This window comes from Hirsutella rhossiliensis, assembly GCF_020360975.1.
Source record: "Hirsutella rhossiliensis strain HR02 chromosome Unknown scaffold00001, whole genome shotgun sequence".
NCBI lineage: Eukaryota > Fungi > Ascomycota > Sordariomycetes > Hypocreales > Ophiocordycipitaceae > Hirsutella > Hirsutella rhossiliensis.
This window is the reverse complement of record NW_025408667.1, coordinates 11446172-11458964: the sequence shown is the minus strand read 5'-3', so window position 1 is coordinate 11458964 and position 12793 is coordinate 11446172. Positions and strand designations below refer to the sequence as shown.

The window sequence follows — 12793 nt, the reverse complement described above, 5'->3', positions numbered from 1 at the left end:
TTTCCTACGGGAAAAGCTTTAGAAATATTTAAGGGAAGAAATCTTCGTATAGGTTATCTATAAAATCCATACTATACTCTACTCGGATAAATAGCTAGTCTCCTATAGTTCGGACCTATATAACGTACGGTATAGAGTTACTATATCGGTCCGGATTAGCGTTAACGATATCGGCTAGAAACGATAGTTTATCGGTCTCGGCGAAGGCAGCTAGACTATCGAGAGGAAATATACCGGACGTAGACGTCTTATAGATAGGATTAACTTCCTAGCCGATAGCGGCCGAGCCGGCGATAAGAGTCGCCGGCTTACTAAGGGAAGGTTAAGTCTACTTAGTCGATAAAGTACGATCTAAATCGTAAGATTTAGCGATAAGGGTAAGATTAATAGAGTTTATAAGTTTATTAATACTTATAAAGCTATTTTCCGCTAAGCCTCGGTTAGTATCTAGGACTATATAGTCCGTTTATATCCTCTTAACGGTCGACGGTTTCTCTCTTTATATACGGTCTATAATAATAGTTAGAATAGTAGAGCTATCGGTATACCGCTAGCTGTCTATCTTTACTTAGTTAATCGCGATATTCTTATAAAGTAGGTTATTGCTTTAGAGCTATACTAGGGCGGCTGCTACTCGAGATTTATATACCTAAAGTAGGTATCTAACGTCTACGGAGCTAAGCTTAGCTAAACCGCTCTAAGAGACGTAAATATTCTTAATAGCCTATAGTAAGGGATAGGGAAGAACGGTAGTAATAAGATCGTCTACTTTATTTAGAAATATAACGATATACCCTTTTATATACTTACGGTAGCTAATTCTTAAATAAGTCTTATTATCGACTATAAACTTAGTAATATAGCTAAAAGGCATATATAGGGCAATAAGTCTCTCTTTAACGGGGGAGAGGTTATTAAGCTCGTTAGGGTATCGATATTCGTAGCCGATAGCTATATTATTAACTAAGCAAGCTTTAAGCAGCCGTCCGCTATCGAAGCTAGCGCGATACTCGCGATATACGTTAACTCTAGCGCCTTTATATAACGGAAGGCACGCGCTATACTCTTAGATAGTCCTAGTCGCCTATAGTATAGAGGGCGATAAGCGATCCCTCTACTATATAGTAGCGAGTTCGAAAGGCGGTGTCTTCCTATAGTAGAAAACGTAGTAAGAAACCGGTAACGTCTATTCCTCGGTAAACGCTTAGTAGAAAGATTTCGTAGCCTCTACCTAGAAGGTAACTAGAACTTCGTTATACTAGGATCTTATCGATAATACTTACTCTTTAACGCGGAAAGTAGCGTTATAGTAACGTAGTATAGATTTAATAGAGTCTCGTTAAAGCTAAACGGTTTCTTACGTAGTATTATAGTAATATAGTATAGATTTAATAGAGTCTCGTTAAAGTTAAACGGTTTCTCGCGTCGGCCGGGGTCTTTTAGGGGAGCGCCTTAGCTACGTCGGCGGTGGAGTAGGAGGCGCTTGCTCTTATCTAGGTCGTTTCGGTGACGGAGTGGCAGGCGGCGGCGTCTGCGCAGCGAATCGGGATTAAGCAATAAATCGGGATTGAGCTTCACGGCGGCGGGTTCGGTCTTCGGCGCGCTGCAGGAAGCTATTAAGTAGGTGGCGGTGAAGAGTGGCTGGAGAGCGCACGGGGCATCATGCGGTCCGTGTTTTAGGAGGGGGAAGGGCGCGGAAGAAGGATCCTTTCGTCTCTTCGTTCCTTAAGGCAAAGATCCTTTCGTCACGTCGTTCCTCGTTCCTCAAGGCATAGGAGACCGGTCCCTGTAAGGGAATGTGAGGGAATTACGTCGGGATCGGGATTAGTCATGCGGTCCCAACCGATTGTCGAATTAAAGTGTGGGTCGATTCTAGACAGGAGACTGGTCCCCTATAGGGCCCGCCAATGCCTTTTCGGAACGAGCTTAAGAGCTTAAGAAGCAAGGCGGCTGCCTTATAAAATAAAAGAATAAGTCTAATATAAGCACTTGTCTTATAAAGCCTAACACCTACCGAACACATGCGTATTTATATATTAGGTAGGTGGCGATAAAGCTCTAGGTAAGTATCGCGTATTAGCCTTAGGGTTATAGGCGATTATAGATACTCTTTTAGGTGTCTATTTAAAGGGAAAGGAGAAAAGGAAAGAGTAAGCCTAGGTGCCGAGCAGTGAGCTATATAATAGGCGCTAGTAGCGTCTGCGAGCGACCAGTCTTTTACTTTTTAGGGTTTATAATACTACGTATAGGCACTAGCTTATAGCTAGACCCCGCGTTTAATAGCATTGCAGTCTAACGCCGTTTATAACCTTATTTCTTTATATGTTTAATCTTAAATCCTCCTCTAGTTATAATAATAAAACGCTCTTTACGACTATCGATTACTTAAGATAGAATAATATAGCTATATATTCTGTGCTAAAATTTTCGCCTCTACTGCCTATAGCCGAAGTATTACCTAGCACCCGCTCTAGCTGCCCTATAGTTAATAGGGTCAGTTATATCCGCAATAACTACCGGTAGTCTCTACGCTAAGCTTCTTACGGCTCCTGCTTTTATAATTAATAATAATAGAACCTTTAATATTATCCTATAATACACCCTTATAGTTTAGAATCCATGGCGATAGGGGAAAAGGGATTTACGTATGTCTATAGCTTAATTAGCGACATACCTAGCTAAGTAAGCACTACCCGTGCCACGCCCTATAAAGGTAGTGCGAGTTCTACGAGTAATAATAAAATAGGGCGTAGCACGGGTAGTCGAACGTCGGTGTTTATTACTTAGCTATATAATATAATTTATTATTATTAAATTATACGCTAGGGGCCTAGGATAACGTAATCTACCCCCTTCCCGGTTAGACCCCCTACTCGGTTAGAAAAACTCCCCACCGCCGCGACCTATACTTAAGGGATTTCCCGGTGATCTGCCGGATCGGGCGATTCGCCGGATTCACCGCCAGTTCACGTCTCCACTTCAATCCTGAATTTCTCCACCACCATGGCCCCGATTGATGAAGCGCTTGAGTTTCTGAAGCTGTGTGACACTGTTAACTATGCCAAGACTGCGCGTCAGTTCAATTGCGACGAGACTACCCTGCGACGGCGACACCAAGGCAAACAGAGGTCAAGACGGGATGCCGACAGTTTGTATAAGTCACGTCTCTCAAAACAGCAAGAAAGGGATCTTGTTGCGTATATTCGCAAGCTTTCATCACGTGGGATTCCGCCTACGCTGCCGATGATCAAAGAAGAGTATTCTCTGTTCGTGCCAAGAAGCAAGGAAAATTGATCGGTGCTGCGCAGGATGGCAACAGATCATGGATCACGTTCCTGGCATGTGTCTGTCAAGACCTGACCGCGCTACCCCCGTTTCTCATCTACCAAGGCAAGCCAGGGCAAGTTCAGGACTCCTGGCTCACGGAGTTTGATCCGGAGCACCAAGCGGCGTTTTTCACAACCTCAGAAACGGGTTGGACGAACCATGAACTTGGAAAGGAATGGCTCATTGGTGTTTTCGACCGGTTCACGAAAGAAAAGGCGCGAAACGGCCGGGATTACCGCCTCCTGATTACCGACGGACACTCTAGTCATGTCAATATGGACTTCCTGGAGTGGTGTGACCAGCATCGGATAATCGTTGCCGTGTTTCCGCCGCATTCCACGCACAGGCTGCAGCCCCTTGATGTGTCCCTTTGGCCCTCTTTCGACCGCATACACCAACCAGCTCATCCAGTGGACTGCAAAGACACAGGGACTCATCGGGCTATCGAAACGCGAGTTCTGGTCGTTATTTTGGAACGCATTCGGGTCATCTTTCTCGGCGGAGAACATCGCAAGTGGTTGGAAACGGACCGGACTCCTCCCATTTGACCCTGAAGTCGTTTTGTCGCAGATCGCGGAGAAAACAGAAGATGAGTCTGAGTCTGGCGACAGCTCCGTTGACTCGCTCGCCCTGCAGCAGCCCACTGCTCGGGATTTGCGCCGACTTGTCGACAAGGTAGTCGATGGATCCTCAAAAACGCTAGCCGAGACAGTCGGAAGCTCAAAGTACTCTCGAAAGTCTCCAATCTCAGAACGAATTGCTTCGATATGAGAATCAGGGACTTCGGGAGACTATATTTCACGAAAAGCAGCGCAGAATGCGCGGTAAAGCTCTGAAGGATTACCTTTTCGATCGTGTAGATCCTAACTCGGCGCAGGTATTTAGCCCTGCAAAGTGGCCCAAGCGCGCTTGAAGAAAGCAGCCATGGAGACTCAGAAGCAAGAAGAGGCCTTGGAGAAAGAACGACAAAGGTTTGAGCGACAGCAAAGGCGGCAAACCTCAAAGTTCTCGCTCTGGAGAAGAGAAGGCAGCGGGAGGCAAAACTGAGCAAAGACGTCAGGCAAAGGAAGCCAGACAACAAGAGCGGGAGAAAAACAGGCAGATACGGAAAGAGCTCAAGCGAAAGAACCAGAAAAAAATGTCGGAAATGGGATCCGGACCCTCTGTTGCTCCACAGACTCGCGAGAAGAGTCCGGGCGTTCGAGACGAGATTGTCGTCGCCATTTCGGCTCCACCAGAACCGACGACAGCTCCGGAACACTCAAAATCGCCAAACATTAAGTTGCGTAAAGATCCAAAGCCGGCATTGACCACTTCCTCACGTCCCAAAAAGCCATCATTGGCTGTCGAGCGCGACCAGGAGATGGTAGTCGCAATGCGGGGACTTGCGCGATCGGGACGCCACAGGAAGCGGCCACGGTGGCTTGATGACTGCGAAGTAGATTGAATGGAATTGCTAGGCATCTTTCTTGCTTCTGCTTTAATGTGAGATTGTTTCATATTATTTTCGTGGAGTTTCACTCAAATCTTCACCGGAATGCAAGGGAACCAAAATCCGGCGAATCGTCCGATCCGGCAGATCACCGGGAAATCCCTTATAGCAAGATAAACCGAGCATAACGGCGACGGCAGACCAATCGGTTCTACGCGAAGAACGGGTCCTACTCGCCGTCAGGGCCTATCAGCAGGGCCAATTCGAAAGTACCCGTAAGGCTGCGGCCGCATACGACGTCCCTCAATCGACAGTATATAAGGAGCATAATCACAACGAAACAAAGAGTAAAGAACGGGGGCCAGTGATGCAATTATTAATCTCTAAAGAGCTCCTCTAGCGGGCTATAGTTATCCCCGCATCCTTATATAAGTCCTGCCGCGCGTCGCGATCCCTACTTCGGTTTTAGATGACGCAACCTAGGTCTCTAAGCGCGTGATATAGTATCTAATCGACTGCGCGGTGTCATTCGCCGACGCGACGCTTAGATAAACAACCTAAAGTTAACGGCGACGGAAGAGACTGCCCTAGTATAATAGATCTTATCGATAGACGAGCGAGGGATGCCGCCGACAGTGGCTTACACTCGTCGGATGGCTAACTTATTGCTTACCGAGCGAGGCAAAGATCCTGTCGGGGAAAACTGGGTGCGGAAGTTGGCCGCCACGGCGATATCAAGGCAAAAGTCTTGGATCCGAATACACGGCGCCGTACGGTTGGTACGCATCGACTTCTTATTCTCGACGGGCACGGCAGCCACGTCAGGCCGGAATTTAACAAGTACTATACGGCCAATTCCATCGTGGTACTGCAAATGCCTGCACATTCCTCGCATCTCTTGCAGCCTCTTAATGTCGGGTACTATTCGCCGTTAAAAACAATATACGGCCGGAAGGTTTAAGAGAAAATGCTCGCTAGGATCCATCATATCGACAAATAGGACTTCCTTCCTATATACTTAGAGGCTCGCCGACAAGCACTTTCGCCGTCGAATATCCGAAGCGGATTTATGGCAACAGGCCTCTTTCCGTTCGACCCAAACGGGGTATTCTTATAAGTCGGTGGAGAATTTTTGACCGAGTAGGGGGTCTGACAGGGAAGGGGGTGGATTACGTTAGGCATCTAGAACCTCGGCTAAATAATTCAGCCGACGGCTGACTCTACATCAATCCATAAGTGCCTTGAGGAACGAAAGGCCTTTCTAACGTGCCCCGCAGACCCCGCCCTCTCCCCCCAAAAGTTCTCCGCCCCTTGATTGGTCCCTTGTGATTGGCCCCTCCTTGCCTCCCTCCTCGTTGGTCGCTGCCCTTCCCGGCTTCTGTTGCCTTTTCGCGTGCCTTATCCCACCACTGGGCGCCTCCCACCCTGTCTGCCGCCTGCCGACTCTTCCCGCCTGCCGAACTCTTCATCGCGTCACCTAGCGCGGCCGCCTTGACTCTTCAGCATCACCGTCCAGCCAGCGCAACGCCTCCTCAACGGTCCTCTCGCTCAGTACCTCGAGCCTGGCCTGTGCGGCAGTCATCTCCTCGGGGACCCGGTTGCCCACCAAGTCTCTGTCCCGCACCTTGGACACGAGCATGATGCCGTCTAGAGTTCGGCAGCGCGATAGCTGCACGTACAGGCCGTACGGGTCGCACTGCGAGGGCACCACCGTTCCATCCATCTTCGTCGTCCGTGTCCCTCGCAGCTCGAGGGCCACGCGCTCCAGCGTTTTGCCCTGCACCTTGTAGTCCGTGCACGCGAACGCTGCTGCGCACGGCAAACCCTTTCGGCTGACGTCGTTGCGTTGCCACGGCCTTTTTCGCTGGCACTGTATCTTAACGGTCATGGGTGTCAACAAGATCGTGCCCGGCGGCATCCCGACGAAGTGGAGATATCTCGTCGTCTCCGATTCGAGAATGATCCCGCCGGCGGCCCGAAGTGGATCGTCATATCGGCCGAGATCCGATGCCCGGGTACGCCTTGTCGACAATGACCTCCACCGCCGAGTAGCTCGCGCCGTTCACTAGCTTCAGCCCCTGGTGGGTGTTGTGGTTCACGACGATGGGCATCCCGGCCACGAACATGAAGACGGCCGGCACCGGGATCGCGCTATCGTCGCCCTGGTTGAGTATCATGATCGCCTCTTCCTCCGTCGGCAGCTCCTCCTTCCACTTGTGCTCGGAGATGAAAATGCGCATCGTCGACCGCTGCTGGACCCGGAACGCCAGGCTCGCCTCCATGTTCAGGTTCCACCGATTCCTATTGAGCGGCGTCACCACGGTGATGCCCGTCTCCCAAGGGATCCGCCTTCCTCCCGGTAGCACCTTGAGTTGAGGAGGTTTAGATCCGTGCGATCCTGCACGCCTAGACGGATCCGCTTCAGCAGCCTCTGCAGCTCCGGGTCGCCGGCGGCGCGCATCTGCTCGTCCAGCATGACGACCGTCGTGAACCTCTTCCACAGTGCGTGCGCTTTGTCGTGCTGGTGACGCTGCTCGGCCTTGAACGAGTTGTCTACGTCCCACGAGATGGCCGCGCTAGGCAGGACGATCGACCTCTCTTGGACCGGCCGGAACTGCTGAAAATCTCCGCAGAAGAGGACGATGGGGATCCCCCCGAAATCTTGCCGCGATCCGCGAAGCCGGCGAAGCCGCTCGTTCACGGCGTGCAGCGTCCGCGCCCCGAGCATGCTCACCTCGTCGATGACGAGCACATCCTTCTCCTGCCAATCCATTCGAGACTGGCCGTGGATGAACCGCTCCGCCTGTTTCGGCAGCCGCACCCCGTCAAGGTCTTTGACCATGTTCGCGCCCCCCGCCCCTTGGTCTTTGGTGAACCCGCAGGCGGAGTGGATCGTGATGCCGTTGATCCGCGCCGCCGCAGTCCCCGACGTCGCCGTGATCAGCAGACGATTCGAAAGGCTCTTTTTACTGAACAGCTCGACGAGTGCCTCGATGATTCGCGACTTGCCGGTACCGCCCTCGCCACCGACGAACTGGCGCAGCTGGCAGGCATCGCCCCGTCGGTCTGCTGCATCAAATCGAGCTGGCGGCATATTATCAGAAAAGCGATGGACTGCCTCTTGTTCAGCGTCAGCCGCGTTGCCAACACCTTGCCCGCCGCGAGGAAGGAGGTTGATGGGCCAAACTGAACGTCCATTCCCGCCCCTGCGTCGATAGCGGTCTCGTCGGAGTCGGCCATCGTCATTTCGACCTCGTCCTCCCGAAACCGGTCATCACCCTTCGCAACGCTGCGCGGCGATCGCTTTCCCAGGCGGCGGGCGTGCTTTGTATCCCTTGGATCATCCTCTCCTCTCCTTCGAGGCACTTACCTGCTGCGACTTGATAGCCTTGACCTGATCCTGCGGCGGTAGTGCGGCCCCGGAAAATACCCGCCCTGGCATTCTTAACCGCCTCTCCCTCGTTCGATCAGCGCCGTGGCCTCGAGCTCGGCCGTCGAGCGCAGCGCCGATTGCTGAAACCGACAGAGCTGCTGTATCATTGCCATGAGCTCCGGCGACTTGGCCGTCACCTGATTCGCTCCCACTGCACCTCGGACGACGTCGATGAGCCGCGTTGCGTCTCCGATGCTGTTGGGCTGATATGTCGCTGCAGACTCCGCGCCCGCCTCGCCTGCTCCACCCTCCTCGACGTGTGCGACCGTCGGGTCGCCATCGCCGGACGAGGCTGCCCATTGCTTGGCGTCGCGTTTTGCGTCTTCGGCGGATCGTCGAAGCAGCTGCACGTTGTCGACGAGACATGATATTCTCGGGGCCAGAGCGTCTCGAGCCCGCGCCCAGATGCTGTTGATCTCACCTGTTCCTTCGCCCAGGAAGGACTCCCACGGCACGAACAGCGCAAGATGCTGCACGGCTGCCCTTCAGGGGGTGGGTTAGCCTCTCCGATAACGCCCGCCGACAGAGCAGTTGCCATACACACCTCCGGTAGCACGACTCGTCATCGTAGGTGAAGTCCTTGCTCAGGTAGCCGTCGAGGCAGACGGTAGCGTGCTTGCCCGGCCGCCTGAGCACCTGAACCCAGCGTCGTCCCGGCGCCCATCCATCCTCGAAAGACATCTCCCCAAGCCGCCCAGCTCTCGTCGTTGCCGATGCGTTTCAGTCTGACGATCGATATGTAGTCATACAGGCATAGGCCTTTCAGCAGCTCTCCCGGTGCTGGTACGCCTCGACGTGGGAGATTCTCAGGCCTTCTTCTTCGACGACGACCGACTCATCCAAGGTGTCATCCATAGCCGCAGCGCCACTGGCTTCTCGGAGATGCCGCCATCGCCGAAAGACTTCCCAGTACAGCAGAGAACAGTTCAGGTACGTCCACGCGCTGCTGTCGGTGAACTCGGCCGGATATCCGAGAAGGTGAGCGACGACCTCGACCTGTGATAGCGGACGCTCCGTGAACACGCGGTTCGCCACTCTCATCAGGAACTGTCGCGTCCTGTTCCCTGACAGGGTCATCGGTGGCAGCGTCTCCGCCACCGTCCCGCCCTCCGTTGGCCGTGCCATCACCTGTTGAGGCGGCCAGGAGCTCGGCCGCGGCCGCCACACGCTTCCACACCGGGTCCTCCACCTTGGTCGCGTAGTTCGTGACATAATAGATGAGGGCCATGGTCTTGCGCTGCGTCGCAATGAAGGAAATATCATGGTTGTGCCGGAGCCCGACAGCAATAGCCTCGTTCCATCGATTGACCATGCTGTGTGTCCTCCGGATCTGCAGCACCCCGTCTGCCGTGAGGGCGGTCTTGTCGACTAACCTCCATGGCGCCTTGAACCGGCAGAGATCCCTTTTCCGCCCTCCTTTGCCCAAGGAATACTTCACACAGGTCGGGCTATGCGTGTGCACCTGCGTCGCGCCGGCACAGAAGTTGGCCTCCTCGATAAACGCGGCCGAGAACTGCGCGGCGTTGTCCAGCAGGAAACCAATACCGCCCGTCACAGATCGCTCCGCTTGCACGGCGCAAAAACTTTCCTGGTCCAGATCCTGCCTTGCACGTCAACCCGGCCCCACTTGGCCATCAGAAGAGTACTTCAGGCTCCCGGTGGCACATCTTAGGTAGTAGGCATTCTTACCTCTGAGAAGACGCTATCGATGTATCGGACGATTCGCTCGCGATACGCCGCCTGATCCTCCCCGTGGATGTCGGCAAGCATCGAGCTGAGATGCGCGTTCCCGTGCAGCCAGAGCAAGCCGTGAACATGAAGCGCCCCTCGTTCGTTCGTCTCCACGGCGCCATAGTACTTGCCGATGCGCCCGAATACCGACTCTTCACCGACCTTCACGTAATGATCGAAGAACAGCTTCATCTCGCGGTGGAAGAACACGGCCGAGCTCATGGGATCCGATATCGCCAGCCGCGCCCGCTTATACGCATCCCCAAGGCCTTCTAAGAACTCCTCGGCCGCGTCGGGATCGCGTGTGCGGTATGCCGCCAGTCGCAGCTTCACCGGGTTCGTAATGTCGTTCGGGTTGATGGTGAACCAGATGGCCGGCACGCCATAGCCGACGATGAGCGACTGGATTTTCCGCCGCATATTGAGACGGACCTCTCTCGACATGGGCTGCCGGTGGCCGTAAAGCGAGAGGCTCCTGAGAAGCTCCTTCACGTCACCATCGGTCGTCTTACCCGAGCTCTCCAACTCGACCCTCGCCGCCGCTAGCCTTTCTGTGGTCATCGAACGCACGATGCACTCTACCTTGCGGAAGTTCTTCCTCCCCACACTCAACATGCTGACCCGGCGGTTCCTCGACCGCACCCCCATGTTGAAGACGAGAAATGCGAAGATGTGGTGCAGTGCAAATCGACCACCATGGCGCCGGAGCACGATCTCGGCCCACGCCTGAAGGTTCAAGCTTCGAGACGATACGGGGTCTCCGCGGCCGCCTCTGCCTCGACAGCCCTGCCTCGCAAGTTGGCCGTGACCTTCCCGCGTCGACCATGGTCTCTTCAACCAGCCTTGGTCCCCAACGCCAAATGGGAACAGGGTCGGGAACGTCCTGGCAAGGAAGGACGCCTCAAAGGAATCGGTAAACTCACCCCCGCGAAACCCGGATGTATGGCTCACAACCACCGTCGCCACGCCCCGAACCCCGGCTAGGGACCCGACCCACGCTCTCGGCCCGCACGGCCGTCGTCGGCACCTTCACCAACAGCGTCACAGGCAAACTGCAGCTTCTCCACGTCCGCGACGTCTGGCGGTCCGTCGAGCGCGAACATGCCAGAAGACGTCACCTCGTTGATCGCTGGAACGTTCTGGTCGGGGCAGGCGTCACTTCCATCGCGAACCGCGCCTTCTCCGTTGGGCCCGTGACCTTCACCCTGGCCGCCGGCTTCTTGTCCTTGGTTGAGCAGGGCGAAGAGCTCCTCGATCTCCACCGGCCCTCCTCGTCCATGGCGCGTTCCGTGGGCGGCACAACGTGCGCCGTCCGCGCTTTCTCCCACCCAGACGGCTCGTTCCGCTCCATACGATCGCACACCGACGACGGTACCCCGTGTATCGAGTCTCCCCAGCTCTCCATCTCCGCCGCGTCGATCTCAATCTCAGCGTAGTGGGGGTTGTTCCTCTTCAGCCAGACAAAGGCCCTCTCAACCACCCGCCACCTCACCGACAAGAGACTCGACAGGTCGCTCGGTGCCGGCTTCTCCGCGCCCTGCCACGAGATGTGGATCTCGTCCAGTGCTTGCAAAAGGGGGTGCGGGAGCACTTTGGTGGCCAGCTCCTGCACATTGTTCGGAAACACCGTGATGTGGCCCCTGACATGCCTCGGATACCTCACGCTCTGCCTCTGCCCGCCCGGAATGCTATATCTCGTGACAAAGCCGTAACATGAGTTCAGCGAGATGAGCTTCTCTTCGACCGGCGTCAGTCCCTTGAGCTCATCGGGGAACATGTGCTCGCAGCCAAGGCGACTGTGAAGGTGGATCGCCGGCGACAGGCTCCTGCGCGCCAGGCATCGGCCACACTCGGCGCACACCGACACGGACTCGCCCTCAGGAAAGCAACTCCGGCATGAAAATGGTGAGCGGCCGCCCTTTGGTACGCAGCTTGACAGCCAATGATCCCATGTAATCTCCTCAACTCTCCTCTCGTACACTTGCGGTAGCACACCATGCAGGTCCGTATCGGCAACGTGCTCGCATCGTGGAACGCCTGATAGAAGTCTCGCACCGTCGACACCTTCCTCTCGAGCGGTATTGGCGTGCACCACGTCTGATCGTTAGACAATCTCTCCTTCAAGGCAAAGTCTTCCTCCAAAAAGCGCAGCACACTCGCCAGGTCTTCGGCCTGCAGCTCCCGTCTCCTATGCCTTCCGATTCCACTTCGGACCTGTTTTATCGGGCGCCCATCCCGGCTAGGAAGACGGGCTCTCATCTCCGCCTCCGGGACTGCCTCTGTCCGCGCAGCGAGCCGTCCGCTGCCTCTGCTGCACCATCGTCCACACCCACCTGTGCCCTTGGCCGCCGAACCGGTCCCCGACGGAGCTTGGGCAAACCCCATGCAATCGATGCTGCAAATTGCGCCGTTCGTCTTAGGTCTTGGAATGTCGTATCCTTGGGCTGGATAGGTCGGAGCGTCGGTCCCTTTTCGAACGAACACCCGGGACACCGCCGGTCGCCGCCTTATCTCCCTGCCCGTCACCTTCAGGACCCTCTCCTGGGGCAAAAACGGCCGATGAAGGGGCGGACTGTTAGAGCCCACTGCCCCCTGGTCTCCACGTTCTGTAGGCAACACGAACCTCGGAAGCGGACTCGGTGACTGACGTTGCGCGGAATTTCCGCTGCTGACCAAATTACGGGACTTCCGTGCTCTGCTTGACCGCAAACCGCCTCGCGGCGGTCTTCTCGGCAGTGACTTTGCGATTGCCTCTGCATGCTTTCTCCATGCGGTTTCTTCGACCGCAGACTGCTTAGGCTGAATCAGCCGGAACGTTAATGCTTCATTCGCCACTGATCTGTATCTCCCGAACCGCCCCAACCTTGTCT

At 54.7% G+C, this 12793-nt stretch overlaps 3 protein-coding genes across 3 annotated transcripts; 1 reads left to right on the top strand and 2 right to left on the bottom strand.

The window, feature by feature from the left end:
* Nucleotides 1-6236: 6236 nt before the first annotated feature.
* Nucleotides 6237-6677, bottom strand: HRG_01474 (PIF1 protein; the record flags this gene model as incomplete). Its single annotated transcript, XM_044859945.1, has 1 exon — nucleotides 6237-6677. The coding sequence occupies one exon, from the start codon at nucleotides 6675-6677 to the stop codon at nucleotides 6237-6239; it is 441 nt and encodes a 146-aa protein (XP_044726345.1).
* A 70-nt stretch (nucleotides 6678-6747) lies between these two features.
* HRG_01473 (PIF1-like helicase domain-containing protein) lies at nucleotides 6748-10571 on the bottom strand (the record flags this gene model as incomplete). The annotated part of the gene is made up of 7 exons (XM_044859944.1): nucleotides 6748-7060; nucleotides 7126-7873; nucleotides 8209-8675; nucleotides 8737-8828; nucleotides 9024-9188; nucleotides 9241-9792; nucleotides 9882-10571. 7 exons carry the CDS (start codon nucleotides 10569-10571, stop codon nucleotides 6748-6750), a joined length of 3027 nt encoding a protein of 1008 aa, XP_044726344.1.
* Nucleotides 10572-10619: 48 nt separating this feature from the next.
* On the top strand, nucleotides 10620-11359 carry HRG_01472 (uncharacterized protein; the record flags this gene model as incomplete). The annotated part of the gene is made up of 2 exons (XM_044859943.1): nucleotides 10620-10836; nucleotides 10908-11359. 2 exons carry the CDS (start codon nucleotides 10620-10622, stop codon nucleotides 11357-11359), a joined length of 669 nt encoding a protein of 222 aa, XP_044726343.1.
* Between the last annotated feature and the right edge of the window lie 1434 nt (nucleotides 11360-12793).